At 37.9% G+C, this 19,434-nt stretch overlaps 1 protein-coding gene across 2 annotated transcripts in view; it reads right to left on the reverse strand.

Annotated features, from left to right (window-relative positions):
• IRAK3 (interleukin 1 receptor associated kinase 3) overlaps positions 1–19,434 on the reverse strand; it is a 98,912-nt gene that overhangs the window by 44,531 nt on the left and 34,947 nt on the right. For both annotated transcript variants that reach the window (XM_027854145.1, XM_027854144.1), the window contains exons 2-3: positions 16,236–16,418; positions 82–149 (exon numbers count right to left, since the gene is read on the reverse strand). In XM_027854145.1, the coding sequence (XP_027709946.1) occupies positions 82–149; positions 16,236–16,275 (108 nt within the window). In that variant the 5' untranslated portion in view covers positions 16,276–16,418. The remainder of the gene's footprint in view (positions 1–81; positions 150–16,235; positions 16,419–19,434) is intronic.

The raw sequence follows: 19,434 nt of genomic DNA on the forward strand, positions 1-19,434 counted from the left end.
TCTACCGACCAGTTTCTTTCTTTATGCTTCACTTTTAAATTCTAAGTTGAATTGTTTTTACTAAGGCATCCTGTACTGTACCTGGGAAGAAATATTTGGAAATCCAGCTGTCTGCTGACTCTGCTTAGATGAGGCACATAAGGTCCTTCCTGGAACAGAAGTAAGAGAGGCCAGATATGAGAAACTGAAACTGGAACAAGTGAGTTTTTGTGATGAGATCATTTCTGGGGTTTTTTGTTTTGCTTTGGTTTTGTCCAGACCCATGGTTTCATCAGTGAAGGGAACTCTCCAGTAAACAACTATTCTACACCTTCTACCAAGGCTTATCTATGATTGTTCTGCAAATCACAGTCTTGGGGAGTTGACTGAGGCATTGTGAACTTAAGTGACTTGCCCTGGGTCACAGAGTTCGTATGTGTCTGAGGTGAAATTTGAACCCTGGTTTTCCTGACTTAACCAGTTCTCAACCCATAATACCATACTGCCTTTTATGAACTAAAAATTCTATAGTGGTGGTGTTTAATCATAAGACCAACGATATCATCAGTGCCCATGGAATTGTTGCTGATTCACAAGATAAATATGCGTCTGAAAATAATTACCAAACATTTATCATTTATTAGGCTAAGAAAAAAACAAAAAACCAAAGAAGAAACAAATCAACTTTTCCATTGGGTACTTGTACTTACATTTTGATACTTGGCAAATTTTAGACTACAAGTAGTGGTTTAACAGTCACAGGTACTAAACAAGAGATTGAGAACATTATGAAATGCAAAATGGATGACTTTGATTACATTAAATAGAAAAGTCTTGGCACAAACAAAGCCAATGCAACCAAGATTAGAAGGGAAGCAGAAAGCTGGAAAGTAATTTTTACAGCCAGTGTCTCTGATAAAGGCCTCATTTCTAAAATATATACAGAACTGAGTAGAATTTATAAGAATACAAGTCATTCCCCAATTGATAAATAGTCAAAGGATATGAACAGGTAGTTTTCAGAGGAAGAAATTAAAGCTATCTATAGTCATATGAAAAAATGCTCTAAATCACTATTGATTAGAGAAATGCAAATCAAAATGACTCTGAGGTACCACATCACACCTATCAGACTGGCTAACATAACAAAACAGGAAAATGCTAAATGTTGGAGAAGATGTGGGAAAATTGGAACTCTAATGCATTGTTGGAGGAGTTGTGAATTGATCCAACCATTCTGGAGAGCAATTTGGAACTATGCCTAAAGGGCTATAAAAATATGCATACCCTTTGACCCAGCAATACCACTTCTAGGTCTATATCCAGAAGAGATCATAAAAATGGGAAAAGGAACCATGTGTACAAAAACATTTATAGCAGCTCTTTTTGTGGTGGCAAAAAATTGGAAATGGAGAGGATGCTCATCAATTGGTGAATGGCTGAATAAGTTGTGGTATATGAATGTAATGGAATACTATTGTGCTGTAAGAAATGATGAGCAGGCAAACTTCAGAAAAAATTTGGAAAGACTTATATGAACTGATGCTGAGTGAAATAAGCAGAACCCGCAGAACACAGTAACAACCACATTGTGTGATGACTGACTTTGATAGACTTAGCTTTTCTCAGAAATGCAAGGATCTAAGACAACTCCAAAAGACTCACAATGGAAAATACTAACCAGAGAAAGAACTATGGAATCTGAATGCATATGGAAGCATACAACTTGCTCTCCTTTTCTTTTATTGTTTTGTTTTGTTTCTTCTTTCTCCTGTTTCCTCCCATTAGTTCTAATTCTTCTTTACATGACTAATATGTAGTCATGACTTTATCATGACTAATGTGAAAATATGCTTAATATGAATGTGTAAGTAGAGCCTATATCAGATTGCATGCCATCTTAGGAAGGAGAGAGGAAAGGAAGGGGAAAAAATTTAAAACTCAAAATCTTATGGAAGTGAATGTTGAAAACTAAAACTAAATAAATTAATTTTTAAAAATAATAAAATAAAATAAAGTAAAAACAGTCACAGGTATTCCCCAACATGCCTCGACTTCACCCTGACTCATTAATCACACAAGTTGGGTAACTGCCCCACCCTCCCAAAAACGGAAGGCTTCATTTTCTACCTAAGCTGACAGTCTGAGTAGTTTCCTTTATTTATTTTTCATATACAAACCCACAAATCTATTATGCACAACTTGCTATTTCTTTTAAATACATAATAAAGTTATCATGTAAATTTCTTTTTTTCTCCCCACCCTAGAAATGGCTACTATTAGACACAAGTAGGTATGCACGCGCACGCGCGCGTGTGTGTGTGTGTGTGTGTGTGTATCAATCATTTTATACATTCTTCTATTTATCAATTCTTTCTCTGGATGCAGATAGTGTCTTTCTTCATATGTCCTTTATAGTTAATTTGGGTATTTATAATAGTCAAAATGATTATTCTCTCAAAATCATTCTTAAAACAACAGTGCTATTACTGCACACAATATTCTCTTGGTTCTGCTCACTTCGCTCTTCATTATTTCATGCAAGTCTTTCCATGTTTTCCTTTGATCATTGAGCTCATCATTTCTTATAGCACAGAAGTATTCCATCACAATCATTTACCACAACTTGTTCAGCCATTCCCCAATTGATGGGCATCTCTGCAATTTCCAGTTCTTTGCCACCACACAGAGAGCTGCTATGAACATTTTAGAACATATAGTTTCTTTTCCCTTCTTCCTAAACATCTAAGTAGTTTCCTTTACAGAGGATATAGAAAATGTCCTGCATTAACTCGCTTCTGTCATTTTAATTCACCATGAGTTAAGAAACCATTAACCTTTTTAACTTGTAATTTACCTTCCTTTCTCTCATTCCTAGAAGATAATCAACCAATTATCAAACAGGTTAATAATGAACACCCTACAGGGATGGGGGCGGGGAGCATAGCCCCAGACGAATGATTTTCATGCATTATTAGACCCAAAGTTTCGAATTTCAGACAATTTCAGGTTATGAGTCTTGGGATATGCTTTGGGCTAGGTGTGGCAGGTATTAGTAGGGAAAGGAACTTCCTTGAAAGCAGTTGACTTGAGTTATATTCTGAAGCAATGTATTAGGGAGGGAGCAGAGGACAGGAGTGGGGAGTAACAGAGATAAAATATAGGAGAACAAATTAATAGCTGCAGGAGATGGGCTTCAGGGCCATATTGTAAGAATACAATGAGAGAAAAAAACAAAACAAAACATGGGGAAGATACTGAAGCCCGGATAAACTTTAAGGTTGTAATGATTCTATATTACCACAGAATAAAGGGAAAGGAAGACAAAGCAGAAGAGGCAGCCAGAGTCTAAGGCTCGCCCTCTACTCTGGCTGCCATGTAAAAGCACCTGCTATGCTGACAGGGTTGGAGAAAGGGTGGCTCCTCCTGGCCCCATCCCCCCCATGGACAAATTACTTGCCTTGACTTGGAAAAATGAGGAAAACATTGAACTGGAAGTTGTCTCTCCTTTTAAACTAACGTAACACCCTGCACAGCGCCACTGTCAGGGAAGAAACAAGAGACCACTCAAGATTTGCTGTGTTTTATTAACGTGCCAAGTTCTTTTAGACATGAACCACATGCAGTTGGATTGAAGCAGGCAGGGCATGCACTATCGCCCATTACATATTTGATTCTATAGAATAAAATCCACCTTGTAGGCTATTTTACAAAATGTCTCCTGTTCATATATCAATATTATTTAAGATTCCTTGGAAGATACAACAAAAAGAACCCTTTTCAATGACTCATTGTTAATATACATCAGGCAAAGCATAAAACAGGGAGTTCTGCGTTTGCCAAAGGTGTTCATTATTGTTATGGAGGAGATCCAGTGCAAAATTCGGTGGAAAAGGGATTCCTTGTGGATAGTGAGGTCCTTCAGATGCTCCTATTTGTGAATGACATTGTATATATTTGCATCAAGCCCCAGAACATTGCAGAGCCTTGTAGAAAAGATGTTATTACTCAAAGGAGTTTGGCCTAACCATCTACACAGGAATGACCAACTGGATGAAGATGTTAATTGCACAGATTTCAGCATACCTTTGGATGGGTACCCTATAGAGCTTGTCTATAAGTATGTACATCTGGGACAGACAGTATAGAGAGGCAACGAATAGGTACCAGAGTTGAATCGGAGAAATAGAGCAGATTGGATTGCCTTCAGGAAATAGCAAAAGGTCCTTTGCTGACTTTAGGCTTCCCATAAAAGCAAAGATCCATCTTTTCAATACCAACATTCTGCTCATGTTGCTACATGATAGCAAGATGTGGAACACCATTATCTTCAAAAAATTAAAAATGAGTCTTACACAGAAGGCAATGGAAGGACGCATGGTGTCTGCTTTGACATATAACCAATGAGGAACTCTGATGAATGCAAGGAAAAGATATCTTCTAGAAATTTTATAATGGGAGCAAGGAACTTGATTGCTCTCAAACTACCCAGTAAATTCTAGGTGTAAGGGATGAGACGAAAGCTTGTTTGACACAGAAATCAGGGATCAAAGACAGAAGACATCATTAGTATGAGTAGTCAGTGTCAAACTGCTCAGAGAGAAGCCAATATTGTTAAGAAAGAAAGATGAAGCCTTTGTGTACTGCAGAAGTCCAACACTCAACATTTAAATGCTGAAGTGCATCCATGTTCTCATAGATAGGGACAATTCCTGCTATGCTTTACTCACAATGACTCTATGAGGTCGGTAATGAAGCATTATTCTCCCCATTTTACAGATGAGAAAATTAAGCCAGTGGGAGTTCAAAGGGTTTGCTTAGAGCCACACAGCAAGTAAGTACCAGAAATAGGAATCAAACCCTTATCTCCAGCACTATCTTCAGGATACTATGCTGTTACAGGTCTTATATTTTACAATATTCACATAGTTTAAGATTTGCAAAATTTCCTCACAACGACTCTAGGATAGGTAAATATAATTATCCTTATTTTACAGTTGGGGAAGTTGAGGCTCAGATAGGAGCAACACTTTCCTTTCTATTTCATTTTTTGTCTTTATGCCCTCAGCTTCTAGTACAGAGCCTAGCCCATAGCAGGTACTTTCTAAATGCTCATTATTTGATAGGTTGGCTTGTGCACGGTTACACAGCTACTAAGTGTTAGAAGTTGGATTCAAATCTAGGTTTCAATTCTAAACTCAGTACTGTATTCACTATACTCCTCTTTTTTTTTTTTTGTAAACCTGACCATGATTTTAACCAAGTAGGACAGTTCCTTCTTATACTTACTTAGCCAGTCCTAACTCCTAATAATATATAACCAGTCATGCAGAATACTCATCCAGCAGACTGTACTTTTCTCCCCAATGAATTGTCTTTGCTTCTAGTGAACTCTGTGTTCAAACAGATTTAATTTTGCATTATAAAAGAAATTGCAATAGTCACAGTTAAACAATTCTATCTTCCTTAACGAAGGATGCAGCTTCAAAATCTCTATTCCTTTCTATCTCAGGCTTTATTTGTCACCTTGTATTAGGCACATAAATGAATTAAAGGGGCTTATATGAATTCACTAACAAGGGAAACTGTTTTTCTTTAAAAAAAATTCTTGTTACATGGACTGCATAGTAATGGAGCCAAGTGAGAAGATAGAATGGATACCTTTTCCCAAGCCAAATCAGCCCCTTCTGCACTGACAAAATAACCCAGAGGGTGAAAAGGCATGCCAAAATCTGTTTGAGGAAAGTAAAGCATAAAACATACCACTGTGTACAGTCAAATCTCTGTGTGTTTATATCATGAATAGCAAGTCATGTGGGAGACTTTAGAGGCCCAAAAGGGTTCCGATAATGAAAAGGCATTGTGTTTACAATTCCAGGGGACCCATTGAATTTAACTTGATCAGTCAACTTCACAGAGCAACATTCTGCTGGCTAAGCAAAGGGATAAGGGTAGGGGAAGCACAGAGCTGAGGAATGCAGATGATATCATGGCAGGAACCCTATGGGAATTAAATCTTATATCCCATTAAGAGAATAACCTACAACAACCAAAGTCATTCCGAAGCTATTATTTTCAGGTTCAGCTCTCAAGGTCTAAACCTTTGTGTGTTCAAAGCTTCTTTAGGTAACAAGCTGGAATTGTTTGCACATTCTGTTTTATCACAGAAGCAGAGTGGTATGAAGCAGAGATAAAAATACACACAGATGAAAAGAACCAAACAGAGAAAAGATGTTGAATTTGAAGGGCTGTTAACCTAAGAGCTCTAAGTACTATAATATAACATGCAAGGTGACAAAGGATCAGTTCTGTTGGTGTGTTTCCATCTACAAAGGATGAGAAAATAGAGTAGGTTGAAAATTGGCATGGAGTACCACATTCCCTAGTCCCTACTCTGCTGGATGCCAAGTCACTTCTGGAAAGACATATATTATGACTCAGTGCTGAAGGACTTAAGGTTCGAGATGAATCAGTGACACCTGATTGGTCCTCATAGACTTGTACTTTGGCATTATGAAGCCATATACTTATTTCCCTTGCTCCCCATGATGGGAATGCAGTGTGGCTACATCAAAGAGGACTGTCCACTGAGACAGGAAGGATGGCCCACTCCTTTATTTTTTATTTGTCTTTATTTTTTTTTTGTCTCTTTTTTTAGGAGGCAATCAAGGTTAAGTGACTTGCCCAGGGTCACACAGCTAGTGTCAAGTGTCTGAGGCTGGATTTGAACTCAGGTCCTCCTGACTCCAGGGCTGGTACTCTATCCACTGCACCACCTAGCTACCCCTCAGTAGACTTTAAAAGGAATGACTTCACTCTCACATTCTCAATTTCTTTTCTTGTCTGCTAGGCATGTTGAGATTCTTAGAACATCCCTCTCAGACTCCCATCAAGGAGGCAAGGGGACTTTTCTCCCTTCACCCTAGTCGTTATGGTAGCTGTTGGAAGTATGTGCTAGCCTAACACTGGACCTCAGATTGCTGGCTGTCTCTGCTTTGTGTTTTTTTTCCCTGATCAAAGTGACCAAACAATAATGCTGAGATGGACATTTTCTACCTTTGGTGATAACCACATTAGTTTCAAATGTCAGGAAACTCCTGGGTCCAGGTGCTGGGTGTCCAGTGGCAGGTGTCCCCAGTAGCAACTTTTCAGAGGAGATCATCAGTGCCAGGAAGAAGGACCCAAGTCCTTGGCTTGATCAAAGATACGGACCTCAAGTAGGTTGCTTGATATTGCAAAGCTGTGGTTAAGGAAACTGTTCAGCAGTCCCACAAAATGTTTCATGTCCTGATGTTTAAAATTTCAACCTCCTTGGAGAATACAATAGGAGCAATGAGTTACTGTTTCAGATTTTCAGTAATTTATCAATGCACATTTATGAGTTTCATGTTTTAATGTTTAATGTTTGAAACATTTCTTTTTTGGTAGATACAGTCAATAGCTGCCTGATCTGCTCTATACAGAATACTTTTTTTTTGGCTTTTTTTTTGGTGAGGCAGTTGGAGTTAAGTGACTTGCCCAGGGTCACACAGCTAGTAAGTGTCAAGTGTCTGAGATCAGATTTGAAACCAGGTTTTCCTGACTCCAAGCCCTCAGATCTATCCACTGCACCACCTAGCTGGCCCACAGAATACTTTTTTAAAAGACTTTTTGTTATAAACTTGATAGATACCAACAAAATGAACATGAAAGAGAAATCATAAGGGACTCAGTGAGGTTAAACTGTTCACATTCCTACATGGTAAGATGATTGATGTAACAGAAAAGAACAGAGGAAAATGACATAAGAAATCATGAATCTCTATTACCTATGGCTTGGTTTTTTCAGTACATATGAAATTAAAAAAATTTTTTTTAATATTCTTTTCTTTTTAAATTTTGAGTTCCAAATTCTCTTCTTCCCTCTACCCCTCCCCCACCCACTGAGAAGACAAACAATATGACATCAGTTATACATATGATATCATGCAAAACATATTACCATATTAGCCATATTTCAAAAAAGACAAGAAAAGTAAAGAAAGTGAGAAAATTATACTTCAATTTGCACTCAGAGTTCATCAGTTATTTCTCTGGAAGTGAATACCATTTTTTTTTCATCACGAATCCTTTGGAATTGTCTTGGATCATTGTAGCCAGGTCTTTCACAATTGGTATCATAGCACTGTTGCTCTTGTGATGCACAATGATCTCCCAGTTCTTCTCTGCTCTCTTTACATCAGTTCATACAGGTCTTGCCGTTTGTCTTTCTGAAACCATCTCCCTAGTCATTTCCCACAACACAATAGTACTCCATCACAATCATATGCCACAACTTGTTCAATCATTTCCCAAATGATGAGCATCCTCTTATTTTCCTATTCTTTTCCACCACAAAAAGAGCCACTATAAATATTTTTGCACATACATATAGGTGCTTTTCCTTTTTCTTTGACCTCCTTGGGATACAGACCTAGTAAGTAGTATTGCTGGGTCAAAGACTATGCATTTTATAGCTCTTTGGGCATAGTTCCAAATTCTTCTCCAGAATGGTTGGACCAGTTTCCTACTCCACCAACAGTTCATTATTGTATCTATTTTTCCCTTATCCTTTCCAGCACTTGTCATTTCTGATAGGTGGGAGGTGGTACTTCAGAGCTGTTTTAATTTGCCTTTCTCTAATCAATAGTGATTTAGAGTATTTTTTCATATGACTATGGATAGCTTTGATTTCTCCTTCTGAAATCTACCTGTTTATATCTTTTAACTATTTATCAATTGGGGAATGGCTCTTGTTTTTATAAATTTGACTCAGTTCTATACTTAGTATATATTTGAGAAATGAGGCCTTTACCAGAGAAACTTGCTATAAATGTTTTTGATATCACTTTATCGTCTATGATGCTTTTTAGCAAAATGTAGTTTTGTCAATTATTCCTTATAATTAGGTCTGGCTTTGCTTTTGCTTTGTCTGAGATCATATTTGCTACCCCTGCCTCTTTTTAGTTAAGCTGAAGCATATTAGATTCTGTTCCAGTTCCTTATTTTTAATTTTGTGCGTGTCTGTTTCAAGTGTATCTCTTGTAAACAACATATTGTTGAATTTTGGTTTTTAATCCATTCTGCTATCCACTTCCATTTTATGGGTGAGCTCATCCCATTCACATACATAGTTACAATTACTATGTTTTTCCCTCCATCCCATTCTCTTCAATTTCTTCTCTTCTCTCTCCTTCTATCCTGTCCCTCCTTAAAAGTGCTTTGCTTCTAACCACTGCCTCCTTCAATCTGCCCTCCCTTTTATCATTCCCTCCCCCTCCCCTTTTCTCTTATCCCCTTTACCTCCTATTGCTTTATTGGGTAATTTATATTTCTATGCACAATTGAGTATGTATATATATTCTTCCTTCTTTGAACTAATTCCATTGAGAGTGAGGTTCAGGCATTGCCTGATAACCCACCATTTCCCCCTCCACTATAAAAATTCTAGTCACCTCCTTTATGAGAAAGTTTTCCTCATTCTACCTCTCCCTTCCCCTTTCTCCCAGTGCATCCCTTTCTCAACCTTTCTTTTTTTTTTTTGAGATCATTCCAACATAACTTACATCCCTTCCCTCTGTCTGCATAAATTTCTTTTAGCTGTCCTAATAATGATAAAGTTCTTAGAAGTTACATTAATCATCTTCCCATGTAGGAATGTGAACAGTTTAACCGGTTTACCTTTTTATATTCTTGAGTTTTGTGTTTAAATATCAGATTTTCTATTCAGCTCTGGTCTTTTCATCAGGAATGCTTGAAAATCCTCTATTTTATTAAATATCCATTTTCCCCCTGAAGGATTATACTCAGTTTTGCTGTGTAGGTTATTCTTGGTTGCAATCCTAGCTCCTTTGCCTTTTGGAATGTCATATTCCAAGTCCTCTGCTATTTTAAGGAAGCTGTTAAATTTTGTGTGATCCTGACTGTGGTCCCACAATATTTGAATTATTTCTTTCTGGATGTTTGAAGTATTTTCTCTTTGACCTAGGAGCTCTGGAATTTGGTTATAATATTCCTGGAAATTTCCTTTTTGGGATCTCTTTCAGGAAATGATCAGTGGATTCTTTCAATTTCTATTTTACCTTCTGGATCTAAGATACTGGGACAGTTTTCCTTGATAATTTCTTTTTTTTTTTAATGTATTTATTTTTTTTAAGTGAGGCAATCGGGGTTAAGTGACTTGCCCAAGGTCCCACAGCTAGTACATGTCAAGTGTTTGGTTTGAGGCTGGATTTGAACTCAGGTCCTCCTGATTTCAGGGCTCTATCCACTGTGCCACCTAGCTGCCCCGATAATTTCTTGAAATATGATTTCAAGGCTCTTACTTTGATCATGGATTTCAGGTAGACCAATAATTCTTTTATCAATAATCTAATTATCTCTCCTTAATCTTTTTCCAGGTCAGTTATTTTTCTGATGAGATATTTCACATTTTCTTCCATTTTTTCATTCTTTTGACTTTGTTTTATGTTTCTTGATGTCTCATGGAGTCATTAGCTTCCACTAACCTAATTCTAATTTTTAAAGAATTATTTTTTTCAGTGAGATTTTATACCTTTTTCCCTCATTTGGCTAATTCTGTTCTTAAAGGAGTTCTTCAGTGAATTTTTGTGCCTCTTTTTCCATTAGGCCAATTCTGTTTTTTAAGTGTTATTTTCTTTAGTATTTTTTGTGCCTCTTTTACTGTTAATTTTCTGTTAATTCTCTTTTCATAATTTTCTTGCATCACTTATTTCTTTTTTCAATTTTTTTCTCTACCACTCTTTAACTCTTCCAGGAATTCTTGTTGGTCTTGGGTTTATTAATATTTTTCTTTTGAAGCTTTTTGTAAGCTATTTTCTCATTGTTGTCTTCTTCTGAGCTTATGTCTTGGTCTCTCTGCTACCATAGTAGCTTTTTTATGGTCAAATTTTTTTTTTTTTTGTTACTTGATCATTTTTCCAGCCTATTTCTTGACTTTGAACTTTATGTTAAAGTTGGGCTCTGCTTACCTCTGCTCACCTGGAGGTGGGATACTATCCCAAGCTTCAGGCTTTTCCCATGCTGCTGTTTTTAGAGCTAGTTCTGGGGATCTGTCGCTTTTTTGGTGTTTCCAAGGTAGTATGATCCTGGGAAAGGTGTGGTGACTCTCTCCTGGTCTTCTTTACCCATGAAGGGCCCCTAGTCCCCTGTAGCCACAAGTACTAGTAATTTCTTTGCCTTGGAACTGCAACCAGGGCCCCTTATGACCAACTCCCAGTGTTCCTCTTTGCCCTGGACCTGCAACTCAGAACTGTGTATGGTCAAGAAAGTTGCAAATCAGTACTAGCTGTACCCAGTGCCAGCAAAGGGTCCCCTGTAATCTCTTTCTGACCACTTGTCCAACCCCCTTATGGTCTCTGAACTAAGAGTTCCCACAGCTGCTGCTGCTGCTGCTGCTGCTACTACTACAGTCACTTTTACTGCTGCCTTGTATGTACACTCTGGACAGGCTTCTACCCTGTCTCACAAACTTTTCCTCCAGACCTTCTAGTTTTCTTAGGCCAGAAAAATGTCTCACCCTGACCTTTTGTCAGCTGTGCCACTCCAAAATTTGATTTGAGGAATTATTTTAAAGTTGTTTTGTTTGGAGGGGGAATGTTGAGAGTTCAGCTAGGTTGCTGCTTGTACTCTGCCATCTTGGTGGGCTGAGTAGTGTGTACATGTTAAATTTAAGGTAGTAATACTAATACCACTCTGTTTTTCTACTTCTCTTGCTTCTATTCTCTTCTGTATATTTTAAAAATTATTTCCTTTTCCCCTTTCTTCTTTATTTTGGTATCTCTATCACTACCTGCTTTGTTCTTTCCAATAAGCAGCTTCCCTTCCATCACTACCCCCCCAAAAAAAGCCCTCCCCAGTAACAAATAAATATAGTCAAGGAAAAGGAGTCCATGCCTTATCAGTATTTGAAAATGTATTCCTCATTCTGTACCTCTAATTCATCACATCTCTGCCAAAAAGTGTGAAGTAGGATTTATTTTCAGTCTTTTGGAGTCTTGATGGACTTTGCATTGTTCAGAGTCCTTAAGGCTTTCAAAATTCTTTTCCTTTGCAATAATATAATCATTTTCTTCTCTTCTCCCATTCCTTAATCACTCCTCTTTCTCCTAATCCAGATCCAGGTCACTGGTTCTTAATACTATTTTTTTCCTAGTGTTTCAATCATCAATGTCGCTCTGAGCATTTTTGTTTTTTAAAATTCTCTTTTTTTATGAACTTAATAAACTTCAATGTGAACATTCAAATGTGCGAAGAAAAATGAAAAAGGGGAGTGTTTGTGAAACTGTAAACTTCTGTTATTACAGAGGGTTTGTTGTTGTTGTTGTAGATTACAAAAATGTTGGATCTTTTTGCATAAATTCACATTTAAAATGGCAGATCCCACACTTTTCTCTTTATCTGTGTCCCCTTCTGAACTTCCTTCTGTTCTCTTCTGGTTTTTGTTTTTGTTTTTTTAAAATTATTCACTGACTCTTTCAACTCTTCTCTTTTTAGTGAACTAGTATGCCCTGGCTCTCCCGTCCAGAGCCAGGGTGCTGCATTTGCTTTTCAGGGTTCTAAAGCATAACTCCAAGGCACTGGGGTATCTCTTTTTTCTATCACTATCAACTTGAGCCCCCACCAGCTATGTTCCTCCCATTGTTAAGGGACAGTAACTAGTGCCACTGCTGCATTGAACCACTTGACATTGATTAGCTTTTACAAAGGGATGCTTACTTTAAAGATACAGCAAGAACAAACAAAGTAACATTGTCTCCCCTCAACATCTCAAGGGGCATACACTCCTCTACACCAACTCAGAGTCTGGGAGAGTGGCTTACAGTGGCTTACAGAAACAATTCAGTTTCTCATAGCGTTGATTTCACCAAGTTCACATCCAAAGGTGGCATTTCTGCCAAATGAATTGTCATTTCAACAAACAAAATTGTCATTTCAAAATCAGGTCTTTAGGGCATCAATGCTAGAAAGGCTGCAAAACCCAACCTACAACTTGGGGTGTCGTAGCCAGACCCTTTGAATTCACAAGGTCATGGAGGCTCATTCCCTTCACCTAGAATGGAAAAGAATAAATAAAAAGGCCAAGGACCAAGGCCTCTTTCTTGGGGCCATATGGCATGAGAGAGGAGAATACTCCATGTTTTCTTCACTTACAGCATCATCTCTCACTAGACACCTTGAATGACAGAATCTCTGAAAACCCCCACGAGAATGAAGCAAAAGAGACCACTGCTGATGCCGACAGGCCTTTGTGAATGAATTCAAAGCCCACCAGAGAGCTCTCCCTTCACTACTTGGTTAGCTGATCAGAACCAGCTACAGAATCTCTATGCTTCACAATCTCTCCAAGATACCTCCCTTACACATCATAATGGTTCTGCCAGAAACAAGCTCCCTAGAATCCTCCACACAGAGAGGTTGTACCAAAAAGTAAGTCGATAGGGTCTGTGCATGTGCCAGGCCCCCATTAAACTGAAAACAATGCCCCACCATTCCTTAAATCCTCCCCAAAAAGAAAAGTTCTGCCTGACAGCAAATAAATATAGTTATGCAAAACAAACTTACAAACTGCCTCTGTCTGAAAATGTATAATAATAGTAGCTAACATTTACATAGAGCCCACTATGCTCTAGGCGTTGTCCTAAGTGCTTTACAAATATTATCTCATTTGATCCTCACAACATCTCTGGGAGGTACTTATGCTATTTATTTTTATTCCCATTTTATAGATGAGGAAACTGAGGCAAACAGGTTAAATAATAATAGCTGACATTTATATAGCACCTACTATGTGCAAAGTACTGTACTAAGTACAGTATCTCATTTGGTCCTCACAACAACTCTGGGAGGTATTTATGCTATTTAGTACTATTCTCATTTTACAGATGAGGAAATTGAGGCAAACAGGGGTTAAATAATAATAGCTAATATTTATATAGCACCTACTATGTACAAAGTACTGTACTAAGCACTTTACAAATATTATCTCATTTAATCCTCATAAGAACCTTATTTATTATTTTTATCCCCATAAAAATTATTAAATTTTTTTAGAAAATTCTATATTTTATAGAAAATAAAAATTATTAAATTTTTTTATTTATTATTTCCCCACTGTGAATAATTATAATATAATGATATATATAATTATATGTATATATGTATATATATATATGCTTCCCCAATTAGCAGAGAAAGAAACTAAGGCTAACAGAGATTAAGTGATTTGCCCAAAGTCACATATCTAGTAAGCATCTGAGGCCACATTTGAACTCAGGTCTTCCTGATTCCAGGCCCAGTGTGCTCTCCGCTGCACCACCCTAGCTGTCTCTGTATGTTTCATTCTTCACCTCTATTCCCTCATCTCTGTGCCAAGAGGTGGGAAGGATCCTTCATCAGTCTTCTGGAATGGTGATTGGTCATGGATCAGTAACCAAGAGGAGCTGGTTCTCTGTGCCTCTGCTGCTGCTCCAACACATCCCTATTACCAGTTCTCCCTCTGGCTTCTAGGTCATCGGGCATATGCCTGCTCATAGCGCTTAACTGGCTTCGGCATCATTCCCCATTCCATCCCTGCTCCGGGCACTCTGCATGTTCATGCTATTTCCTGGAGTTTCTGCCTTCTCTGTCGCATTCCTGTCTGAGTACCCACCAGCTCCTAGCTGTCTGCTTGTAAATGTCCCAAACTAGATGGAGAAGCTCATTGCTGTTTCTCTTTGGTTTTCTGGATCCTTGGCCTTCCTGATCTCATCTCTTTTTAAGGCAGTTGCTGGAGTGTCTCTGGGGGAGTTGCGTCCCTCTATGACCCTTCAAATCAACTTCTTGACTAGAAATGCTTTTCTAAAAGGGTCCTGGTTAATCCCTTTGGAGAAGACTCTAGACATGAGCTAAGAGTAAGCTTGAAAACTTTTCCCTTCTGGTCTTGGGCGGGGGGGGGGGGGATAACAAGCAAGGAGGATGCAAGAATATCTCCATGCTTTGGAATCAGATTCCTCCAGGCCTAACCCAAGCCAGCATGAGTCCAGAGCTGGGGCCCCTCGGTGGTAGAATCCACCTCTGTGGGCCACAGGCTTTGAAGGGACTGAGGAAATATTATGTGCACTTATTATTATATGATTCCAGATTATATGCTATCAGAAGTAGAGGAGAAAAAGGAAATAATTAGAAAAAAACCTACTGGAATGACTGCTACAGAGAAAGGTAGAGCTCGGGGTACAGAAGAATCCAAAGAGTAAAGATGAAAGAAAAATCAGTGAATTATTCTAGCAGCCTCATTTGGATTGCAGGAAGAAATCTCATTATATTCTTAACATTTAATTACATGATAAATCATGGTATAAGATTATCTAGAAATTAACAATGTGTTTCATTTCATCTTATGTGTACACCTCAAAAGTATTCTCAGATGCTTAGACAGATAACTGAATTGTTTTGCTTAAAATCAGATTTGTATTATGTGTACCAGAGAGAAATGAAGCCAGGGAAAGAACAGAGACCATGTCATTGTAGACTGAGGAAGGAGGAATATGGTCAAAGAAGACATTTTATGTCCTCTCTGAATAGAATTACTGGATGAAGAGTGGACGCTGACACAAAGGAATATGTCAATGTCATTTGAGGAAATGTTGCATTTTTCAAAAGGAATAAGTGTATAATTCCCATCCATTTATTTGTTTGTTTGTTTGTTTGTTTGTTTATTTGTTGGCCTCAACATGATTTCATCAGTGCACAGAACTCACCTGGTGGGCTAGAAACAACAATTACAGTAACAACAACTAGCTCATATATGTATGCACACACACACACACACACAGTGCTTTAAGGTTTGCAAAGTACTGTACAAAAATTACCTCGTTTTATCCCCACAACTACCTTGGGACTATCTAGATATTACCATTATCCTAATTTTAAAGATAAAGAAACTGAGGCAAACAGAGGTTAAGTGACTTGCTCAGGGTCACTCAGGTAGTGAGTGTCTGAAGCCGCATTTGAACTCAGGTCTTCACAGTTCCAGACTTTGTGTTCTATGCCTGCAGCTAGGCAACTCATCTATAAAGTATAGTTTCAGAGAGTTGCCTTGGGGCACTGAGAGGTTAAGTGATTTACTCAGGGTCATACCAAGACCACCCTCCACTATGCCACATTGCCTCCCTCAACTGGTCACAAATATAGCAATATTTAACATCAATGACATCAAAATAATAAGAATAAGGACTTACCATGATTCACAATTAAGTTAATTGCTCGCTCATGGCCCATTTCCTCTAGTACTTGCAAAAGGTCACCGATAGTCTTGTTTTTCTGTGCCCACGACCAGAGTAATTCCCTTGTTCCACTTTTACCTTGCTCAACATACTTTTCAATGTGTCGAACTTCTAGCCAACTGTTGCAAAGGCGTTCAGCTGTGTAATTGGGTAGGGGAGGGAGACGAGGAGAGAATAAAGAAAAGATAACATATCATTTTCATCTCAGACCAAGAGGAAAAGTCACTGAGTAGCTGTCCCATGAAAAACCTTTGAGGAAGTGAAAAATAATATTGGAGGGAAAAGAGGGAAATGTTCAACTAAGATAGGTGGTGTCTGTATACACATGTAAATGGAAAACAATTCGTAGATAGACAGATAATTTTTATTTTAGAGCTACAAAAATCCTCTCTCCATACTACTAAGTAATCTTCTTAGCACTCTGCTCTGGCCACATTGTTGTTGTTTGGTCATTTTCAGTCATGTCCAATTTTTCATGACCCAATTGGGAGTTTTCTTGGCAAAGATACTGGAGTGGTTTGCCATTTCCTTCTCCAGCTCATTTTACATGTAGGAAACTTAGGCAAACGGAGCTAAGTGATTTGCCCAGGGTCACAAAATTAGTTAAGTGTCGGAGGCCAGCTTTGAACTCAGGAAGTTAAGTCTTCCTGACTTTAGGTCTGGCACTCTATGCACTGCACCACCACGCTGCCCTGATCATTACATCTACTCAAACACTGTCAGTGGCTCCCTATTATCTACTGAAGAAAATGTAAATTAAGGTCATATTTGATTCTGCAGTAGGTAGGATGGTGACAAATTATGGACGACCTCAATCACTAAGGAGGCGATGGAGAATCAGTGACAATTTTTGATAGCTCTAACTACTTAAAAATAAGCTCTTCAATTGACCTCCAACCAGTCTGTCCAGCTTTATTTCATAATACTCTGTTTTGTTTTTTTATACTTTAGCTAAACTGGTCTACTATGAATCTTCTGTTCTTGTGGAGACATTTTCCATCTCCACATCTTTGCTAAAGCTCCCCCATGGCTGGAATGAAATGGCCAAACCCCATCATCTGAGTAAGTCCTTCTTGTCCTTCAAGACCCATCTCATGTGGGGCTTTCTCCATGAAGCCTTCTCTGGTCCTTTCCTTCCTAAATATCTCAGGATACTTATCCTGGACCTTTCCTCATCCTTAGGACCAAAAGATTACAGGATTTAGAAAATTAGATGGCACTTTGGAGATCCCCTAGTATCATTTTCCTTGTATCACAGTTATTTGGGTAGTTGTCATTTCCTCTCATTTAATTATAATCTCCTTGAGAGCAGAACTTAAATATCTATTCATGATGCTTTTAAAATAGTAGATGCTTAATAAATCTTTCTTCAATTGGACTAAAATTCATGTTTAAAATTCTAACACTGAACTGAAAGGTGATGAGTTCATGCACTAACATGAATTAAAAGATACAGTAGTATCCCCAAAGGGCTATAAAAATGTGCATACTCTTTGACCCAGCAATAGCACTTCTAGGGCTATATCCCAGAGTGATCATACAAATGGGAAAAGGACCTACATGTACAAAAATATTTATAGCATTTCTTTTTGTGGTGGCAAAGGATTGGAAATTGAGAGGATGCCCATCCATTGGGGAATGGCTGAACAAGTTGTGGTATACGAATATAATGGAATACTATTGTGCTATAAGAAATGATGAACAGGCTGACTTCAGAAAATCCTGGAAAGACTTGTATGGTCTGATGCTGAGTGAAATGAGCAGAGCTAGGAGAATGTTGTACACAGTAACAGCCATGTTGTGCAATGACTAATATTGATAGACTTAACTCTTTTCAGCAATACAGGGATCTAAGACATCTCCAAAGGCCTCATGATGGAAAATGCTATCCACATCCAAAGAAAGAACTATGGAGTTTGAATGCAGATCGAAGCATACTATTTACTAATTTTTTTTCTTCTGTTGTGTTTTGTTTCCTCTTTCTGTTGGTTCCTCTTATTGGTTCTAATTCTTACCTACAACATCGCTAATGTGAAAATGTGTTTAATAGGAATATATATGTATAGCTTATATCAGATCACATGCTGTCTTGGGAAGGGAGGTAGGGAAGGAGGAGAAGAAAAATGTAAAACTCAAAAGCTTATGGAAATGATTGTTGAGAATTCAAAATAAATTAATTAAAAATTAAAAAATATATACAGTACTTAACATAAATAAATAATATATTAATATATTATCTCATTTGATTCTGACAACTACTCTATGTGATGACTTCAGGCAAACTTTATATGAATTGATTCAGAGTGAAGTGATCAGAACCAGTCAGTCAATCAATATGCATTTATTAAATGTCTATGATGTGCCAGGCAATGGGTTAAGTACTTGGGATACAAAGAAAGGCAAAAGACAGTCCTAATGCTCAAGGAACCCACAGTGTAATGGAGGAGACAATATGTGAAACGCTAGGTTACAAACAAGCTATATACAAGAAAAATTTTTAAATTACCGACAGAAGGAAGGCCCATAGAATTAAAAAGGATTGGGAAAGGCTTCCTGTAGAAGGTAGGGCTTTTGTTGTTGTTGTTGTTGTTGTTGTTTTGGTTTGGTTTTTGGCTAGGAACTAAAGAGAGTCAGAGAAGACAGCATATAGCAACGAGGAGGGAGAGCATTGCAGCTGTGGGCTAACAGCCAGTGAAAATGCTGAGAGATGGAGTGGCATGTTTAAGGTGAACAATTTATACGACAGCATTGTAAAGGAAAAACATCCAATTTAAGAAAAATGATCAAAGCAATTAGTAACCATGATTTCAGAGGACATCACACTTATCCCCTGACAGAGAAGTGAATGAGCTTAAGGCACAGAATGAACTATTTATCTTTAGGCATGGTCAAATGAGGTGGTCTTGTGTTACTTGACTGTGAATATCTGATATAAAGGGTTTGTTTTTTCTTTCCTTTCAGTTTGGGAAGGGGCTTGGGGGGAAACAAAGAAAAGGGAAACTACCAAAATAGAAAAAAAAAATTGAAAGCACTTTTTAAAAAAAATGTACAGAAAAGAACAGAAGGAAAACCAATAGAAAGACAAGCAGGACAGCTTTGACAATAGCATTCTGAATTACTTGAAAAGAAAAACATGCTATAAGTAATAGATTCA

Source organism: Vombatus ursinus, unplaced genomic scaffold (genome assembly GCF_900497805.2).
Source record: "Vombatus ursinus unplaced genomic scaffold, bare-nosed wombat genome assembly UNPS02010320.1, whole genome shotgun sequence".
Taxonomy (NCBI): domain Eukaryota; kingdom Metazoa; phylum Chordata; class Mammalia; order Diprotodontia; family Vombatidae; genus Vombatus; species Vombatus ursinus.